At 52.9% G+C, this 18,466-nt stretch overlaps 1 protein-coding gene and 1 non-coding gene across 3 annotated transcripts in view; one reads left to right on the top strand and one right to left on the bottom strand.

Annotated features, from left to right (window-relative positions):
* Window positions 1–10,382, bottom strand: part of Pth1r (parathyroid hormone 1 receptor) — a 30,925-nt gene extending 20,543 nt beyond the window's left edge. Inside the window, exons 1-2 of one of the 2 annotated variants that reach the window (XM_045136525.1) lie at window positions 10,327–10,382; window positions 10,037–10,159 (exon numbers count right to left, since the gene is read on the bottom strand). In XM_045136525.1, coding sequence (XP_044992460.1) covers window positions 10,037–10,159; window positions 10,327–10,368 — 165 coding nt within the window. In that variant the 5' untranslated portion in view covers window positions 10,369–10,382. Of the gene's footprint in view, window positions 1–4,873; window positions 4,997–10,036; window positions 10,161–10,326 lie in introns of those variants that run through there. The other variant, XM_045136526.1, reaches the window with a different exon arrangement.
* A 1,063-nt stretch (window positions 10,383–11,445) lies between these two features.
* On the top strand, window positions 11,446–11,578 carry LOC123455685. The gene has a single exon (XR_006634068.1). It is a non-coding gene; the product is annotated as a small nucleolar RNA SNORA33 (small nucleolar RNA).
* The last annotated feature ends 6,888 nt before the right edge of the window (window positions 11,579–18,466 follow it).

Below are 18,466 nucleotides of genomic sequence, written 5' to 3'. Positions count from 1 at the left end.
CCCGAGTGCTGGGGTTAAAGGTGTGGGCTACCATGCCTGGCCAATATCTAGACTGTTTAAAATGGTTATCTCTTGAAAGGGGACTGGTACAGAGGAGTAATCAAGGACTTCAGTTTAATCTGTATCATTGGAACCCTATTATAAAAAAAGCTCATATTCGCGTCTTAGTCATGAAATTAAAATAAGGAAATAAAAGCCAAATAACAGAAGTTTTATTAAAAAGAAGAAGAAGCTGGGTGTGGTGGTGCATGCCTTAAATCCCAGCACTTGGGAGGCAGAGGTAGGGGGATCATATGAGTTCGAGGCCACCCTGAGACTACATAGTGAATTCCAGGTCAGCCAGGGCTAGAGCAAGGCCGTGGGGGGGGGGGGGGGGCAGGGAGAGGGAAAGGAGAAAAAGGGAAAAAAATCCAAAGTGACAAGAGCAAGCTCTCACTCTGCTCTGTATCACTACAGAGATCTGAAGACCCGGAGCAAATGGTTCAAATCCCGCCTCTGCCACACTCCATGTGTGAACCGCAGGGTCCTTCCCCATAAAATGGCTCGGTAAACGTGTGGAATGAGAAAATATTTGTGGCAGATTCTAGCTCAGGATCTGAGGAAAACTACTGCTCAATTCATGTTGTTGTTTTTTTCCCTCCGTCTTTTTTGTTTTTGCATATGTGGTATGCATGTATACGGTGTGTATGCCACATTTGTGTGGGTGCACGGGACATGTATGTGCACGCATGTGCGCATGTGTGGAGACCAGAGGTTGACATCTGGTGTCTTCCTCGTTCCTTCTCTACCTTCTTCTTCCTTCTTTTTTTTTTTTTTTGGCGGGGGGAGGCTAACATGGGATTCACTATGTAGTCTCAAATTGGCCTCCAACTCACAGCGATCTTTCTACCTCCACCTCCTGAGTGCTGGGGTTAAAGGCGTGTGCCACCATGCCCAGCAACCTTATTCTTTGAGACAGGATCTCTTCCTGAACTGGAAGCTCACCAGTTCAGCCAGGGATTCTGTCTCGGCCTCCCCAGCACTGGCATTAATTACAGGCATGCGCCACCGCCATGCCGGCATTTTACATGGGCATCCAAATGTAGGTTCCCATGCTTGTGCAGCACACACTTTACCAACTGAGCCATCTTCTCAGCCTCCCCCCCCATCTTTATAAGCAAGCACCTTCAGAGCTGCCCTTAGGGCCAGCTGGGCAGTATCCCCAACATTGCCAGTCCATGAAGCCACACAATCTCTGTTGAGCCCCACCCAAGGGTCTCATCGTACGCTCAGGCTTGCCCCCTCGCTGAGGTTTTTTGTTCCTTTGTTTTTTGGTTTTGTGAGGTAGAGTCTCACTCTAGCTCAAGCTGACTTGGAATTCACTATGTAGTCTCAGGGTGGACTTGAACTCTCGGTGATTCTCCTACCTCTGCCTCCTTGCCTCCTGAGTGCTAGGGTTAAAGGTGTGTGCCACCATGCCCAGATTGAGTTTCTTTGTTTTTAATTTTGCTTATTTTTATTTATTTGACAGTGACAGTGACAGAGAGAGAGAGAGACAGGGAGGGAGGGAGAGAAGGAGAAAGAATGGGCACCCCAGGGCCTCCAGCCACTGCAAACAAACTCCAGATTCATGCTTCACCTTGTGCATCTGGCTTATGTGGGACCTGGGGAATAGAGCCTCCAACCGGAGTCCTTAGGCTTCACAGGCAAGAGCGCTTAACCGCTAAGCCACCTCTCCATCCCCTGAGTTTTATTTTATTTTTATTCTATTTATTTGAGGGAGAGAGAGAGAAAGAGGGAGAGAGAGAGAATGGGTGCACACCAGGGCCTCTAGCCACTATAAATGAACTCCAGACGCATGCACCACCTTGTGCATCTGGCTTACGTGGGTCCTGGGGAGTTGGGCCTGGGTCCTTAGGCTTCGCAGGCAATTGCCTTAACCACTAATCCATCTCTCCAGCCCCCCCACCCCACTGAGTTTTGTCTTCTGCCAATGCAATCTATTCTGCACATTTCCCATGGGCTAAGGGCGTCCTTAGGGTCAGTTTGCTCTGAGGACATGCCCACTGTTTTCCCTCCTTGTGAGGAATGGGACATCCCTTGCTGCAAACTTCACTCCTGACTCCTCTTCCCAGCTACTCTCCTAGTGAGCTGCACGCGGACCAGCTGAGTCCGGCTGAGGTCAACGTTACCCCAGTGTGCGATGTTCTTTGACACCCCCCCCCCCCCCAGCCAGTCAGGTAGCCTGCAGGTTTGGTAACAGCTGAGGTTTGTGGGCTTGGTGAGTTCCTGTACACACTCTCAGGCCTTGGGCTTCTGAGAGAGAACTGACAGTCAATTCTTGCTGATTCCAGTTGAGCACGGGGGGGGGGGGGGGGCGGGGGGTACACAGAGTGGTAGAGGGTGGGGTAGGCTGAGTCCTCGGCCCTTGGGTCACATCCACTAGCCCTGACCCAGGAGACCAATGCATTCACCTGCCCCACCAAGGTCCTGACAGAGCCACACTGTCATCTCACAGACCCTACACTTGGCCTAGGGCCATGGCTAAACCCGGAATCTTCTCCACAAATAACCTCCCTCGGCTTCCATACAGAGCAGGACGAGCCCCGGGGACCCATCAAGAAGAGACACGGGGCTTGACACTTGGTTAGCGTGAGATACGTAATGGTCATCGTGACTGTGTGATTTGGTTGCTAAAACAATGGGGACAGAGCTGGAGAGATGGCTCAGCGGTTCAGGTGTTTGCCTACAAAGTCAAAAGACTCAAGCCGGGCGTGGTGGCGCACGCCTTTAATCCCAGCACTCGGGAGGCAGAGGTAGGAGGATTGCCATGAGTTCGAGGCCACCCTGAGACTCCATAGCGAATTCCAGGTCAGCCTGGGCTAGAGTGAGAGCCTACCTCGAAAAATCAAAAAAACAAAAACAAAAACAAAGTCAAAGGACTCAAGTTTGATTCCCCAGTACCCATGTAAAGCCAGATGCACAAGGTAGCACATGTATCTCTCTCTCTCTTTCTCTCTCTCTCTTTCTGTTTCCTTGCAAATAAATAAATAAATATTTTTTTAATGGGGAAAATACCTCAGAGAGTTGTTGGGACAGTTGGACTGGCTGATCTGTGTAAGGTGCCTAGAATAATGGCTGTGGCGAATAGAAAGTACAGGAACATTGATTAAATAGGAATAAGCAAATAGCCCCAGGTGCACACCTGCACACGCACGCGCCTACAGTTGTACAGGTCACGTACAGACCAGCAGCTTCGGGTACATGTGGACTTCAGACAACACAATTCCAGAGACCTGGATGCCCATGGAGCCCTGCTCCAATGGACACACGGGCACACTGGCAGGGTACCCGCCTTCATAGGACAGCTTGCCTATCCCGTGCACACGTCTGTTGCACACACAGAGCTCATGCAGAGAAGCAGACAAATGGCTCTGTCCCCTGCTTTTCATCGGTACTTGGAGTATCTCTGTGCGGGCTGCTCAGCCCCTCCAAACTCATGAACAAGTCTCCCCATGGGGCAAAGTCTTTGGCTTGGGCGGGGGTGGTGGGGGTGTCTTTCATTGGGACATGGGCACTGGAAAATGAGGAGTCCTGGGAGAGTGGGGAGAGCCTCAGACTGGGAGAATGTTGGGCAAATGTTTCCTTTACACTCTTTTTACAGATGGGTAGCTGAGGTGTGGGAAATGAATGCCCAAGGTCACAGAGACAGTGGGCTGAGGAATCCCAGGTCCCCCCCCACACACACACACATTCCCCACCACCTCTTCATATGGGGCTCTGGCCTGGGCTGGTTAAGAGGCAGTTGCTTGTACTGGCTACCTCTCTAGAAGGCAAAGGTCCCCACCTGGGATAGGACGGGGACAGGAGGCAGTGTCCTCAGGAATGGGTTAGACCCCTGAAACAGGACGACCTGAGCGGGTGGGATGCCCCTGCACCCTGGGAAATGGCTCCCAGACCCTAGCTCAAGATGGGGCTGTGAGCGCCCTCTGCGTCTCTACCTTTCTTTTCTATTTGTCTTTGCTGCTCCGGGTCTGCCCAGTGGATGCGTTTCTGGCTGAGGTCGGAGGAGCTCCCATTCCTACCTTTCCTCTCTCTCTACCTCTCTATATTAATCTGTTTGTTTCCTGGTCTCTACTCTCAGGAGACGTACACAGTCTTCCCAAGGGTCTCCTCACTAGCCAGACTCCCTCACAGCATTTTTCTGCTGCATGGGTGTACTGTAAGGGGTGCACTTTGGGGGCACCCCCCTTGCCAAGCTACATGCACCTCCCTGGGCAAACAGATTCCACTTTGAGTAAAGCTAGCCCAGCATGCATCTAAGTATGGAAGTGATTGTGGGAGAACTTAATGGGGTGGGGGCTGTCTCAATCTTAACCCCCTGCCTGGGTAATCCGGACCTCAGACCAACAAGGTACAAACAAAAATAACAGAAAGCAGAGTCCCCCCCGCCCCCCCCCAAAAAAAAAACAAAGTCTGTGGGACTCCACATGCAGCCAAAGCTCCCCGATGGCATGGATGGCCCAGAGCTTTCTGCCGGATCACACTGTCATCTTTGGAAGACACAATCCCGAGCGGTGTGCTCCCAGAAGCAGAGAGGGTCGGGAAAACTCCCAGCACAGATTTCCACGCTCGGGACCCTGCAAAGCCCAATCTTCAGAAACGAGACTTCAGACCTCAGGAAACCTACGGCTGCAGGCACCAGGGGATGCTAGGTCAGGGGACTCTCTCCCTTCGCTCAAAGTTCAAACTATTGGGGCCCGGGTGGGGAAGGGGCGCGAAATTCACGACTCGCCCACCCCATTCCATCTCAGGGACCCCTGGAGCAATCCTAGGATTCTTGACTTTTTTTTTTTTTTTTGAATGTAGACACACACAGAGAGAAGGGACTTACCAGCGCGTACGCGGAGCTGAGCACCGGGCAGCAGAGCAGGAGCGCCAAGCCGGGTGCGATCCGGGCGGTCCCCATCGCCACCGCCTAGGGCCGGGTCCTTCGGGGCAGCAGCCGCCGCCGGCCCTTGATGGATGGTTGAGGGGTGCAGAGCTGCGTCAGGCCGGCACGTCCCCGTCACCCCCTCCGCCCCCCCAGCCCCGGCCTAAGGGACCCCGGCGTCCGGGCGGCCCGAGGCCCCGGAGCCCGACGCGGGGCCCATGCGCCGAGGACGAGCGAGCGCGAAGGAGAGAGGGAGGAGGAGGAGGAGGAGAGGAGGAGGAGGAGGAGGAGGAGGAGGAGGGAGGCAGCCTGAGGCCGGGCGGGCGGCGGGCGGGCGCCGAGAGCTGCCGAGCGGCCTGTCTGCCTCGGAGCGGAGAAATCACATCCATATGGCCGGGGCCCCCCGCCCCCCGGCCCGCCCCCCGCTCCCCTCCCGCGCCGCCTTTGCTTTCTTGCTGTCTTTCTCTCTCTCTCTCTCTCCTCTCTCTTTTCCTTTCTTTGCTTTTCCTCCCTCGCTCTTTCTCTCTTTTGGGGAAACTGGGAGCTGCGGCGGGCGCTCCACGCCCAGTGGGGGAGGGGCGGGGGAGGGGTCGGGGTCGCGGTCCGCGGGGGGCGAACCGCCTGTTATTTTTAGCTCGGCGGCAGTGGGCAGTCAAGGGGGGACTCGGGGCGGGGCGCACAGGGGCGTGCAAGTAAAAGAGAAAAAAAAAGCGGGGTGGTGGTGGGGGGGGGTGGGTGGAGAATGCAATTCCCAACTTTGCAAACCACACTTGAGCTCCTTGCGCTGTGCCGGGTTGCTAAGCTTGCCCCGGTCCTGGGGCCACAGGGAACCCCCCCCCCACACACAACCCTGGTCCCTGGAGCGTCCGCCGCCACCACTACCCCTACCTCCCGTCCTCCCTGTAGATCTCCGTCCCCTGCCTTCCCGTCCCCATATCGTCGGTTCGAATCCCGCCTGCGCCCGCGGAGCGCTGGAGCGCTTCTGCGGCCCCGACGCCCTGTCTGTCTGTCGCTTCTTCCACCACCACCACCACCACCACCACCACCATCCTTCGCCCTTCCCCTGGCTTTGGCCTCCGTTCTTCCAGCGGCCCCAAGCTCGGTTTTGCTCGCTCCCTCCCCTCTCCTCCCCCTTTCTCTCTCCTCTGCGAAAACATTTGCAAGTTTCCAAAAAAGCCACGGAACTGAGCGGCGGCCGGCGGCGGGGTTGGCGGCTCCAATCCGGCTCCGCGGAGGCGCCGCCGCCGACTGACAACCGAGACAGACCGAGAACCCCGGCCCGGGCCATCCATCCACCCCTCCACCCCACCCTCAAGTCACTCCTCGCCCACCTCCCAGCCTCTCAACCTGGGCATCCCAGCGCCCCCCACCACCATCACCACCCCTCCGCTCCTCCAACAGTCCCGACTTACTCCGAGCGCGCCGCCGAGGCCCCCGCCGCCTTGCCATGGATGTCGGGGTCCCCCCGACAGCCTCCCCAAGACAGCACCCCTTCCGTGGCCCCGGGGGGACTTCATGGAGCTTTCGGGATTCCCTCCCCTCCTTCGTCCCCCCCCCCCGCCCCACCCACAACCCCGGCTAGCTTGGCCTCGAGAGCCCCCCGCCCGGCCGCCGCCGCCGCCGCCGCCGCCGCTCCGAGCCGCCGCCCGCCTCGCGCGTCCCTGCCCTCGGCTCCCCCTTTCCCTCCCGTCCCCTCCCCTCCCCTCCCCCCGCCGCCCGGGAGCCTCCCAGGGCCTCCTCCGCCCCTACCCGGGCTCCCGGCCACCGGCCCCAGACGAGCCCCGCTGCGCCCCATCCATCCCCGGGACATCTCTCTTAGAGGCCCGGCCCGGGGTTCGCTCAGCAGAGGGATGAAGGTCTTGGGGTGTGTGTGATGGAATTTGGGGAGCTCTGACATCTGGGCTTGAGAACTCGGCTAGAGAAGGGGGGGGCGGGAAGCGGGGCCGGTCGATTCATTCTCTCCTTTGGAAAAGCATACTCCTCCCCTCCTCCCCATCATGAGTAAGGGACTCTGAGCGGAGCAGCGAGCGCGCATTTCGCTTAAGAGGATCCCCTCGGGGAGGCCTCCTGGTACTGTGCGCCCCGCGGGCTTCCCCTCCCGTGCTGGCTAGGTTGGGGACTCTGGGGAGACCTCTAGGCAGCAAGCCACGAGCCTGGCTGGGCGGCAAGCGCCCTGGCGTCCCTCCCCTCCCTTGCCTCATTCCCCCAAGCCCTATCCCATCCCTACTTCTCCAGGTCTACCTGGGGGCCCCAGATGCGCCCCCATCCCTGTCCAGGTCCGGAGGTTCAGGTCCAGCTCTCCAGCAGCCAGGTCTCTTTCTCTGTCTCCAGACCCGGTGGGTGTCTTAAAAGAGTTCAGTCGCTGGCCAGGCCTCTGTAGTTCCTTACCTGAGTCCCCAACTCTGGTGAGCCCAGGCTGCAAGGTATGGGGATCAGTCTGGGGACACCCACTCTGGGTCATCTCCCTCCTCCCAAGTCTGTGGGGGGGGGGCGACTAAGGGTCCATCGAAGGTGGGTTTTATATGTTTCGTGGGAGATGGGGAGCTCACCTTGGTTCTTAAGAGAAAAGGGGCCTTGCCTTGAACCCTGTGCCTGCCATCCCCCTATGTATCAGGCTAGGGAAGAGGTTGAGGTTGGGCGAGTCTAGGGGCAGAGGGCATGGAGGAAGCTAATGAAAGGCTAGTTTGAGGAAGCTATTTTACGCGTGGTGCCCTGAAAATCACCATCAGACTAAGGGGACACACAATTGGTTACCTTGCCCAGGTAACCAATTGTGTGTGCTGGTCGCTAAGACACTCTGGATGTCTGGGCCTCAGTTTCCTCATCTGTGAAATGGGGGAATTGGCCGGCGGATTCAAAGGGCACTTCTTTTACTATCCAGTACCACTGATGGTATGTGCAGTACCAGGGGCTCCCCACAAACATTGTGTGGAAAGACCTTCTCAGGGATCCCAAACCCGCTCTCCACCTCAGGGATGACCCCTCCCCACGGAATGAACACTTCCTCTGCTCCTAAATCCCTTGAATTCAGCTCAGCCTGGCCTTCTCCAGGTTCAAGCCCACACTGTCTCCCCCCAGCATTTCTTCTGCCGTCTCTGCTCTCTGTGCCCATTGCCCTAGAATTTTCTTGTCCAGCATTTCCAGACAGTGCTGTTTGAGACCTTTCCTCTGAAGCTGAGTGTTCGTAACAGATACTGCCCACGACACAGACTCCTGGCCTTCTTCTCACACATGGGCTGCTCTGTCTTTGTTGTCTCCTCGGCCACCCAAAGAACACTCGTGGCTCTTAGTGTGATATTTTGATGTTCCGGGCTTTATGTCTGTTTCCAAGTGACTCCAAATTTTATACAAATGAGATGCGCACTTGGGGACTGCAGAGGTGGCTCAGAGGGTAAAAGCACTTGTTTGCTGTGAAATCATGGGGACCCGTGTAAAAAGCCAGACATGGCGAGGCACGCCTGCAACCCTGGTCCTGAGGTGACAGAGACAGGAGGATGGCTGGAGCAGCCAATCTGAGAAGTGGGGCTCTCTTGGGAAAGTAGGGCAGAAGAGTGACCAGGGACATCCGTGTGCTTGGTGGAGCACGACTTTAATCCCAGCACTCGGGAGGCAGAGGTAGGAGGATCACTGTGAGTCCGAGGCCACCCTGAGACTACAGAGTGAATTCCAGGTCGGCCTGGACTACAGCGAGACCCTACCTCAAAAAAATTAAAAAAAAAAAAAAACAAAACCTCTCAGGCAAGTGCACACAAGTGTATGCATCTACACACACGTGTGTGTAACACACACACACACACACACATACAGAGACGATAACAGAATTTGCGCTTGGAAGGATTACGGTGGGCTCTGAGAAGGGCCCCAGAGAAGGTATGATGGTCTCCCAGCCCCTTGAGGGCATTCTCCTGGCCATAATTCATGTCCTTCACCTCAGAGTTTCCTGCTGCTGGACATTCCACAGCTCTGGGTGGGGCTGCTGATTCCCTAACCCACCCCCAGGCCTCTGGTTAAATTGCCACCATGTGGATGGAGGGGGGGGGTCACTCATTAACTGGTAGTACCCAAGCATCTGGCAGAGCCAGCCTTACCCTTTGACAGGCAGGCTGTAGGCCTGGTTAATTTCAGGTCAGATTCAATGGAGTTGCATTTGCAAAAAGCAAGGCTAGGGGTAAGGAGTGGTCCTGAGTTCTCACTCTTTGATCCTCAAGCTGGGGCCTAGCAGGAGAGGACAAGATACTTGCTGAAGCTCAGAACTGGGCTGGGGCAGGACTCTGGCTTAGCCCCGTTGGTGCCGGTGCGGCGGTACCAGGCTGATGGGGCTCTGTTGCCACCATTGTGAGTAGGGCTCTGGCCAAGGTACACAGGCTTTGGGGCCAGGGTGGGCTTCAGACCTTGCAGCCTGTCCTGATTCCATCAGAAAACTCCTTGCCCTGCCTCTGGTTCTGAGATACCACTGTCTCTTCTCACAGCTCATCCCCACCGTAACTCCAAAGTCACTTGAACCCTAAGATTAGCCCTGCTCCCAGAGTGCGCTGTGTCCCCATGATGAACTTGACCCTGGGTTGAGCCTTTACCCCAGTCTAATCTACAACCCCTGGCTGAACTCTGACCTCGGGCCAAGACTCTATTCAGGCCTCTCAACTCCAGACATATCTCTAGTTACAGGTCCCTCTGGAAGCCCTTTCAAGCAAAGGGGCTGGTATGAGAGGGGATGGCCAGGCCATAAGGGAGGCAAGGTGCCACATTTACAGCCATTTTGGCTGCTCATAAACACTCCCCCCTCCAACCTGACTGAGTACCGAAGCCTCCCACAGCAGCTGGCTTGGCAGCCCCTTCCCCTTGAGCCCTTTCTCCCCTCCAGAAAGGTGGAGAGATGGAGGCGTGGGGGGGGGGGACCCAGGGGGTCAGGAAGTACTTCAAAGACAAGCTGGGGAGAGGCATTAGCTTCCTCTGACTGATGTCATGGGCACAGGTCTCCTTCTGTCACAGCACAGATGTGGTGCATGCCTTGTCTGCCTCACACAGCACAGGTATGCAAAGGTTCACCCCAAGGACCCGCAACCTTTCTCCTCCGAGCTGGGCCCAGCACCCCCCCCCAAACCATGCTGTCTGGACCCCACTCACCTGGAGTCCACAGGTTTTCCAAATGGGGCCGCACGCTGAGGCGCACAGCTCAGGTTGGCCATGGGGAGGCCATGGACAGCTCCAGAGCAGCTTCTCCGGTTCAAAGCCTGAGCAAGGACGTTGCTGTGTAGGAACAGAAAAAGTCCTAAGTCAGAGCTTTTGCTTCAAAAGGAAAATTAATTATTTTTTACCAAGCCCTGTGCTGGTCCAGGACTTTGTCCCATGCCCCAAGTGTGTCAGTGTTCCGATGCCCTGCGCCGGGCCCTCCCCCACCCCAAGCCCGCCCAGACCTGCCCTCCAGCTGCCAGGCCCGCTGCGCCTCCAGCGTTCATGCTGCAGTAGTCCCTTTCCCCACCCTGCCCAGCCTCTCTCTGACCAGCCCTCCTTTTGTCTATCCCTGGCTCTGTCTAACCCTTTAAAAAAAAAAAAAAACAAACTTATTATTTATTTAGAGAAAGAGGGAGGGAGAGAGAATGGGCACGCCAGGGCCTCCAGCTACTGCAAACAAACGAACTCCAGACGCGTGCGCCCCCTTGTGCGTCTGGCTAACGTGGGTCCTGGGGAATCCAACCTGTGTCCTTTGGCTTTGCAGGGAAATGTCTTAACCGCTAAGCCATCCCTCCAGCCCTCTGTCTAACCCTTTTGGCTCTTTCCATCTGTCAAAACAAACAAACAGACAGACAAACAAACAAACAAACAAACAAGCACCTACCAGGTTGGCCGGGTGTGGTGGTGTACACCTTTAATTCCAGCAGTCAGAGGCAGAGGTAGGAAGATTGCTGTGAGTTCAAGGCCACCCTGAGACTACATAGTGAATTCCAGGTCAGCCTGGGCTAGAGTGAGACCCTACCTGGAGAAAGAAAGAAAGGAAGGAAGGAAGGAAGGAAGGAAGGAAGGAAGGAAGGAAGGAAGGGAGGAAAAGAAAAGAAAACACCAGGTTGCCATCAGGTTAAGAGCACAGCCTCTGTGAGTGACTTCATTCAAGGTTAGACACCCTGAGGAAACGGACGGGCTGCAAACTGGTTCACACCCACATCCCAGATAGGAAAACAGGTCTGAGATGGAGAGGTAGTTCAGTGGAAGAGTGTTTGGCTAGCATGAGCAAAGGCTGGAGTCATATCCCCACCTCTATAAGAAAGAAAAAAGGAAAAAGAAAAGAAAAGAAGGAAGCAAGGAAGGGAGGAAGGAAGCTGAAATTGGAAAGCCAAGAGCTTCAAGGCCAGACTGGGCTATATGAGACTTTGTTTCAAAAAAAAAAACTAGCCCCGCGTGGTGGCGCACGCCTGTAATCCCAGCACTCGGGAGGCAGAGGTAGGAGGATCACCATGAGTTCGAGGTCACCCTGAGACTCCATAGTGAATTCCAGGTCAGCCTGGACTAGAGTGAGACTCTACCTCAAAAAAAAACCAAAGCCAGCCAATTAATTGGTCTGCTTATCTGAATGTGTTTCTGCAGAAATGTTGAGAGCTGGCAATAGTGATGCCATGTTATGAGCCTTAAGGACAGCTGAGGTCATTAAGGTCCCCCAAAATGGCTACAATACCTTAATGTTGAAGCATTTTGATAAGACTTAATTTTAATGTAACTTGTTATAAGTTTAATGAAAGCTAAGAATTAATAAATTGCATGATTTTTTTGAAGAAAAAAACCAAACAAACTATAAAACAGGAGATTCAGTTGTTTGTGTGTGTGGTGGCACACACCTTTAATCTCAGCCCTCGTGAGGCCGAGTTAGGAGGATTGTTGTGTGTTCAAGGCCAGCCTGAGACTAATTCCAGGTCAGCCTGGGCTAGAGTGAGACCCTACCTGGAAATTAAAAAAAAAAAAAAAAAAAAGCAAACTAGAGAAAGAAGAAGGAAGAGGATGAAGGAGAAGGAGGAAGAGAAGAGAACTAAAGAACTGAGACTCAGAAAGTCCCGCGGGGCATGGCGGCGGACTTCTGTGAGATCCCAATTTTTGGGAGGTGGACGCAGAAACATCAGTTTAAGGCCAATGGCTACACAGTGAGTTCAAGGCCAGAAAGGGCTGCATGAGACCCTATTTCAAAAACAAACAAAGCACCACCACCACCACCACCAAAAATCCTGACCTTTCAGCTAGAAAAGATGTGGGGGACTCATTTTTACCCCAGTCTTTGTTCTAACCCCTGCAGTGCCACAGCCACCCCAAAGCTGACTCCCTGCCCACCAGGACGTGGCTTCTGGTATGAAGCCTTCACGTCGCTGCACCTCCCCATCTCGGAGGGCTTGTGCACGGAGGCAGGGGGCTGTGCAGGGGACCCGTCCTTCCTTGAGGGTGTGTGCAGTGAGCTGTAACAGAACTGTGGCTTGATGCGGAGCCGGAAGATGTAAACAAACAGGAACAAAGAGACCATGCAAGATCCTGGAAACATCACCTCAGGGTCTTCAGGGCCCAGTGACCCAGGCTGAAGGCTTGCCCTTCCGCCCCGGCCCAGCCAGAGCTGGTTTGCGTCTGGAAGTTCCAGGCTGAGACTGACAAGGTGTAATGATTCACTGCTCAGCACATTCCAGCCATAGCCTCCAGTGCCCAAGTAGGCGAGGTGGCTGCCCCAAACCACCCCTCTGCCCCACTGGGGCACATTTCTAGGATCACCATCTTTAGGATCCACCTCTCTCTAGCCCTAACAGGCTCCTGGGGAAGAGGCTGCATATTAGTTTCTAATGTGATGTGTTATGTTTCGTTTTTGTTTTGAGACAGAATCTTAATATACAGCCCAGGCTAACCTTGAATTTATGATCCTCCTGCATCAGCTTCCTGTGCTGGTGTTACAAGCATGAGGGCTGGAGGGATGGCTTAGGTATTAAGGGGCTTGCCCAAGAAGCCTAAGGATCCAGGTTCGATTCCCTAGGCTCTATGTAAGCCAGATGCACATGGTGGTGCATGCGTCTGGAGTTTGTTGCAGTGGCTGGAGGCCCTGGTGCCCCCATTCTCTCTCCCTCTCTCCCTCCCTCTCAAATAAATAAATGAATTAAATATTTTAAAAAGGCATGAACCACTATGTCTAATTATTTTTGTTTGAGACAGTTCTTCCTATGTAGTTCTGGCTGGGCTCATACTCCTGATATTTTTGTTCAGCTGCCTGAGTGCTGGGATTATAGGTATGCACCATTTGGCTCAGCGTTCTTTACAGTACACTTTTTTGTTGTTTGTTTGTTTTAAATATTTTATTATTTATTTATTTGACAGAGAAAGAGGGAGAGAGAGAATGGGCGTGCCAGGGCCTCCAGTCACTGCAAACAAACTCCAGACGCGTGTGCCCCCTTATACATCTGGCTAATGTGGATCCTGGGGAATCGAACCTGGGTCCTTTGGCTTTGCAGGGCAAACACCTTAACCATTAGGCAATCCCTCCAGCCCTGATTTTTGTTTTTTTGAGGTAGGGTCTCACTCTACCCCAGGCTGACCTGGAATTCACTCTGTTTTCTCAGAGTGGCTTGGAACTCACAGTGATCCTCCTACTTCTGCCTCCCAAGTGATGGGATTAAAGGCATGCACCACCACTCCTGGCTTCAGTACACTTTTTAAAAAAAACTTTTTTTAAGTATTTTATTTATTTATTGCGGGGGGGGGGAGGAGAGGGAGAATAGGCATGCCAGGACCTCTAGCCACTGCAAACGAATTCCAGATGCATGAGCCCCCTTGTGCATCTGGCTTACATGGGTCCTGGAGAATTGAACTGGGATCCTTTGGCTTTGTAGGCAAAAGCCTTAACAGCTACGCCATCTCTCCAGCCCTAAACATTTTTATTTTATCTATTAATTTATTTAACAGAGAAAGAGGGAGAGAGAGAATGGTCATGCCAGAGCCTCTAGCCACTGCAAATGAACTCCAAATGTGTGTGCCTCCTTGTGTATCTGGCTAACGTGGGTCCTGGGGAATAGAACCTGGGTCCCTTGGCTTTGCAGGCAAACACCTTAACCTCTAAGCCATCTCTCTAGCCCTTCAGTAAAATTTTGGTACATAAATTTAGAGAGCCAGGGAACTTGCTAGTACTTAAACTCCACGTGGGGGGAAACTGAGGCCCAGAGAAGAGAATGGATTAACCAGGCATATAGGAGGACCATGACAAATAGCAAATAGTACAAACAGGCTTCCTGCCCCTGGCACTGGGCTACTCTGAAGTGTGCCACCCAAAGGCTATTTTTGGATGCATTGGCCATTGGCCAGGGCCAGAGGAACTGTAGATGCCATTTCTCCAGATCAGTGGACTATCACGTCCAAAGGAGTAAGGGCTCCCATGAGTCCCATTGTTTCCCTGACACACTGACTGTCCACCTTGGGAATATCTCCCTCCTTTTGAAGCCACATGTTTTATTAGGGGACAGGGACCTGTTTTGCCTGACCAGTAGTGTCCTGGGCTGAACCCTTTCCTGCTCCCTACCAGCCTCGTTTTCCAATCTGCCATTTACAGATGTGCAGTTTGAGGCTCAAAATGCCCAAGGATTCACCTTGGATGCAGGCAGAATTTTGCATCTAAAATCCAGAGGACTTCTCTCCCCTTTCTTTGGGCCCTGGGGCTACCAGTTCAAGCCAATCTGTGCTCCTTCAGTGGGCCCCAACCTAAGGTTCTGAGGGGCAAGTCCAAGCCTCAGTGAGGGGACAGGAAGTCATATTTGGTCCCGAGTCCTGGGTAAGAAGGCAAGGGGAGAATGGCAGCTCAGACCCAGCCATGTTTACTTGGGCTGAGCCCCCTCAGAGCTCAACAGGCTCCTATTCATCGGGAGCCCCATAAACCCTTTGGGGGATCCCTGAGGTTCAGAGCGCTTGTATGCCAAGACTGGCTGCTGCCCCCAGACCAAACTGACGATGGTGGGTGGAGGCTCAGAAATACCTTCCTCTTTACCTTTTTGCACAGAATTAATGATCCCTGCTTTGGGCTCATTGGGAAACTGCGAAGGTCTATGGACTGGTAGAAGTTGCAATGTTCCTTCAATGAGCAGGGGGACTTTGTAATTGTTTTCTCTTACATCATGTCCCTGAGGAAAGTGTTGTATGCCCTAGATTCCTGACTGTATGTCCTTTAAGGTGAGGCTGAGGTGGCAAGGTCCCTGGCCACTGACTTTCTCGTTGACATCCCACACCTGGCCTTGGGTTGTTGACAGTCCACACCTTGTATCCCCTTTAGACTATAGGGGTCCTCATCTTCTGGGACCCCCTCTCTCTTTAAAAAAATTAATTCTTTTTTCTTTTTAGATTTATTTATTTGCAAGCAGAGAGAGATAGAGAGAAGAGAGATAGACAGAGAATGAGAATTAGCACTCCAGCCACTGCAAACGAACTCTAGACACGTGCCACCTTGTGCATCTGGCTTACGTGGGTACAAGGGAATTGAATCTGGGTTCTTAAGCTTTCCAGATAAGCACCTTAACTGCTAAGCTATATCTCTAGCACTAATTTTTTTTAAATGTTATTTATTTATTTGAGAGAGAAAGAAAGGAGAGAGAGAGAGAAAGAAAGAATGGGTGTGCCAGGACTTCTAGCCACTACAAAGTCCAGATGCATGCTCTACCTTGTGCATCTTGCCTACGAGGGTCCTGGGGAATTGAACCAAGGTCCTTTGGCTTTGAAGGCAAGTGCCTTAACCTCTAAGCCATCTCCCCTAAAATTCTTTAAAAATTATTTTATATATTTGAGCGAGGAGAGAGAGAAAGAGGAAAAAGAGGATAGAGAGGTAAGGACAGAGAGAAACAGTAAGTGTATCAGGGCCTCCAGCCACTGCAAACAAACTCCAAACACATGTGCCACCTTATGCATCTGGCTTGCATGGGTACTGGGGAATAGAACCGGGGTACTTAGGCTTCCCAGGCAAGCACCTTAACTACTTAGCCATCTCTCTAGCCCTAAAAAAGAAATATTTCTATCTATTTTATTTGCAAGCACAGAGCAACAGAGGAGAGTGAAAGAGAATGAGAATGGGCACTCCAAGGCCTTGCACCACTGCAAACGAACTCCAGACACATGTGCCCCTTTGTGCATTTGGTTTTATGTAGATACTGGGAAATAGAACCCAGGACAGTAGGATTTGTCAGAAAATTCCTTTAAGTAGTCTCAGGCTAGCCCTGAACAGCAATCCTCCTACCTCTGCCTCCTGAGTGCAGGGATTGAAGGTGTGTGCCACTACGCCCGGCTTAGAGATGTTTTTTAGACTTATTTATTTATTGGGGGCTGGAGACATGGCTTAGCGGTTAAGCACTTGCAAGGCTTGATTTCCCAGGACCCTCGTAAGCCAGATGCACAAGGTGGCACATGCATCTGGAGTTTGTTTGCAGTGGCTGGAGGCCCTGATGTGCCCATTCTCTCTCTCTCTCTGTTGCTCTCAAATATATACATATATATATATATATACATATATATATATAAAAGTATAATTTTTTAAGTAAATTTAAAAAAATTACTATGTGTTGGGCTGAAGAGATGGCTTAGTGGTTAAGGCATTTGCCTGCAAAGCCAAAGGATCCCGGTTTGACTCTCCAAGACCCACATAAGCCAGATGCACAAGGAGGTGCATGCATCTGGAGTTTGTTTGCAGTGGCTAGAGGCCCTTGCATGCCCACTCTCTCCCTCTCTCTGTCTCTTTCTCAAATAAATAAATAACAATATATTTTTAAAAAGAAAATTATTATGTTTTATTTAGTCAAGGGAGACAAAGAGGCAGATAGAGAGAGAAAGAGAAAATGGGCACACCAGGGCCTCTAGCTACCACAACTGAACTCCAAATGCATACACCACTTTGTGCATCTGGATTTACATGGGTACTGGGGAATCGAACTTGGGTTTTTAGGCTTTACAGGCCAACACTTTAACTGCTGAGCAATCTCTCCAGCCCAGGATACTTTATTTATTTTTATTATTATTTTTGTTAGTTTGTTTTGTTTTTCAAGGTAGGGTCACCCTGTAGCCCAGGCTGACCTGGAATTCACTATGTAGTCTCAGGCTGCAATCCTCCTATCTCAGCATTATTTTATAATATGCATAGTGTGTGTGTGTGTGTGTGTGTGTGTGTGTGTATGGTGTGTGCACTTGCATTCAGATGCTTGGGCCTCGTGAAAGTGTGTGTGGAGGCCAGAGGAGGAGAACAGCTGACTCCTGTATGGCTTTTATATCTTCTTTTCTTCCTTTATTTGAGAGAGAGAGAGAGGCAGATAGAGAAAATGGGCACCCAGGGCCTCTCGTCACTGCAAATAAGCTCCAGACATATGTGCCACCTTGTGCATCTGGCTTACGTGGGTCCTGGGGAATCGAACTCTGGTCATTAGGCATTACAGGCAAGCGCCTTAAGCGCTGAGCCATCTCTCTCCTGTTTTTCTTTTAGGTTAGAGTGGCTGACCAATGAGCCTCAGTGATCGTCCTGTCTCTGCCCCTTGCAGCACTAGGTTTACAGGTGCGTGTGGCCCACCAGGGCATTTTGTGTGGGTGCTGGGGATCCACACTGTGTAGCCCAGTACGCTTGCCCACTGAGTCATCTCCCCAGCACCCCTGCCCTCCCCAGTGACACTTTACTTGGGAGGCGGCAGCAGCATTTGATGTAAAGCGCCAAGACTTGGAGGTCGACTCTCCCATGACCTTAAAATCGTCCCCTCCCACCCTGGTCTTCAGAGGCCCCTTCTAGGGGACTGACTTAAATTAGCCTGTCCCTAAGCTTCCTCACTGAGCAGCTCTGGGTGGGGGGGGGGGATGGTGGATGGTGGAGGTGGGGAGGGGGTGAGCGGAGAAAAGCTCCCACCTAGGTCTTTCAACAATGTCCCCACGTGCCCCTGGCAACCTGGTCAGCCACTGGGGACCCTGGTGAGGGCCAGAAGGGGATCTTGTTTCCTAGACGCCTTCCGGGTGGGGTGTGACTTCCCCCTTCCAGTGGTTGTAAAATGACCAGAAGCCTCCCGGGTCCCCAGTGTGTGTGTGTGTGGGAAGGGGGAGGGGAGGGCTGGGGGGTGTGTCTGTGCCTTGGAATATACCCTCCTCCAGGCGTGTTTGACACGTGTTTCCGCCTCTCCCGGCATGGGCTCCCGCAGATGCTATTTATAACCTTTAAGAGCTCCTGCCCACTGCAAAGTTTTCTTAAACTCAAAATATCACTAAGGTCCTGGGCACGCGTTCCAGAGGCCACAAGGCCCTGTGGTTTGAAGGGGTGTGGGGGCCAGGAAGGAGGAAGCACTGGGGATGGGGTTACCTCAGACCCTGTGTTCTTGCTGGGGGCGGGGAGGGGCCTGTGGCAGAGGGACGTAAGTGGGGAACCCTACCCAGTCTTTATACTCTGCCATATCCTGAGAGACCTTCCATGTGGGTGGTCCTTGGTCAAGTTGAGCCATTTGAGGTCTCCTGGACCCTCTCTGGACCTGTTTCCTGTCACCCCAAATGCCTCAGGGGACACTTTCTGGGGAAGGGCATTGAACTGGCACACCCTGGGACCAT

The sequence above is a fragment of the Jaculus jaculus genome, chromosome 17, assembly GCF_020740685.1.
Source record: "Jaculus jaculus isolate mJacJac1 chromosome 17, mJacJac1.mat.Y.cur, whole genome shotgun sequence".
Taxonomy (NCBI): domain Eukaryota; kingdom Metazoa; phylum Chordata; class Mammalia; order Rodentia; family Dipodidae; genus Jaculus; species Jaculus jaculus.
Note: the sequence above shows the minus strand (reverse complement) of the source record. Positions and strands in the feature narration are given on the sequence as shown.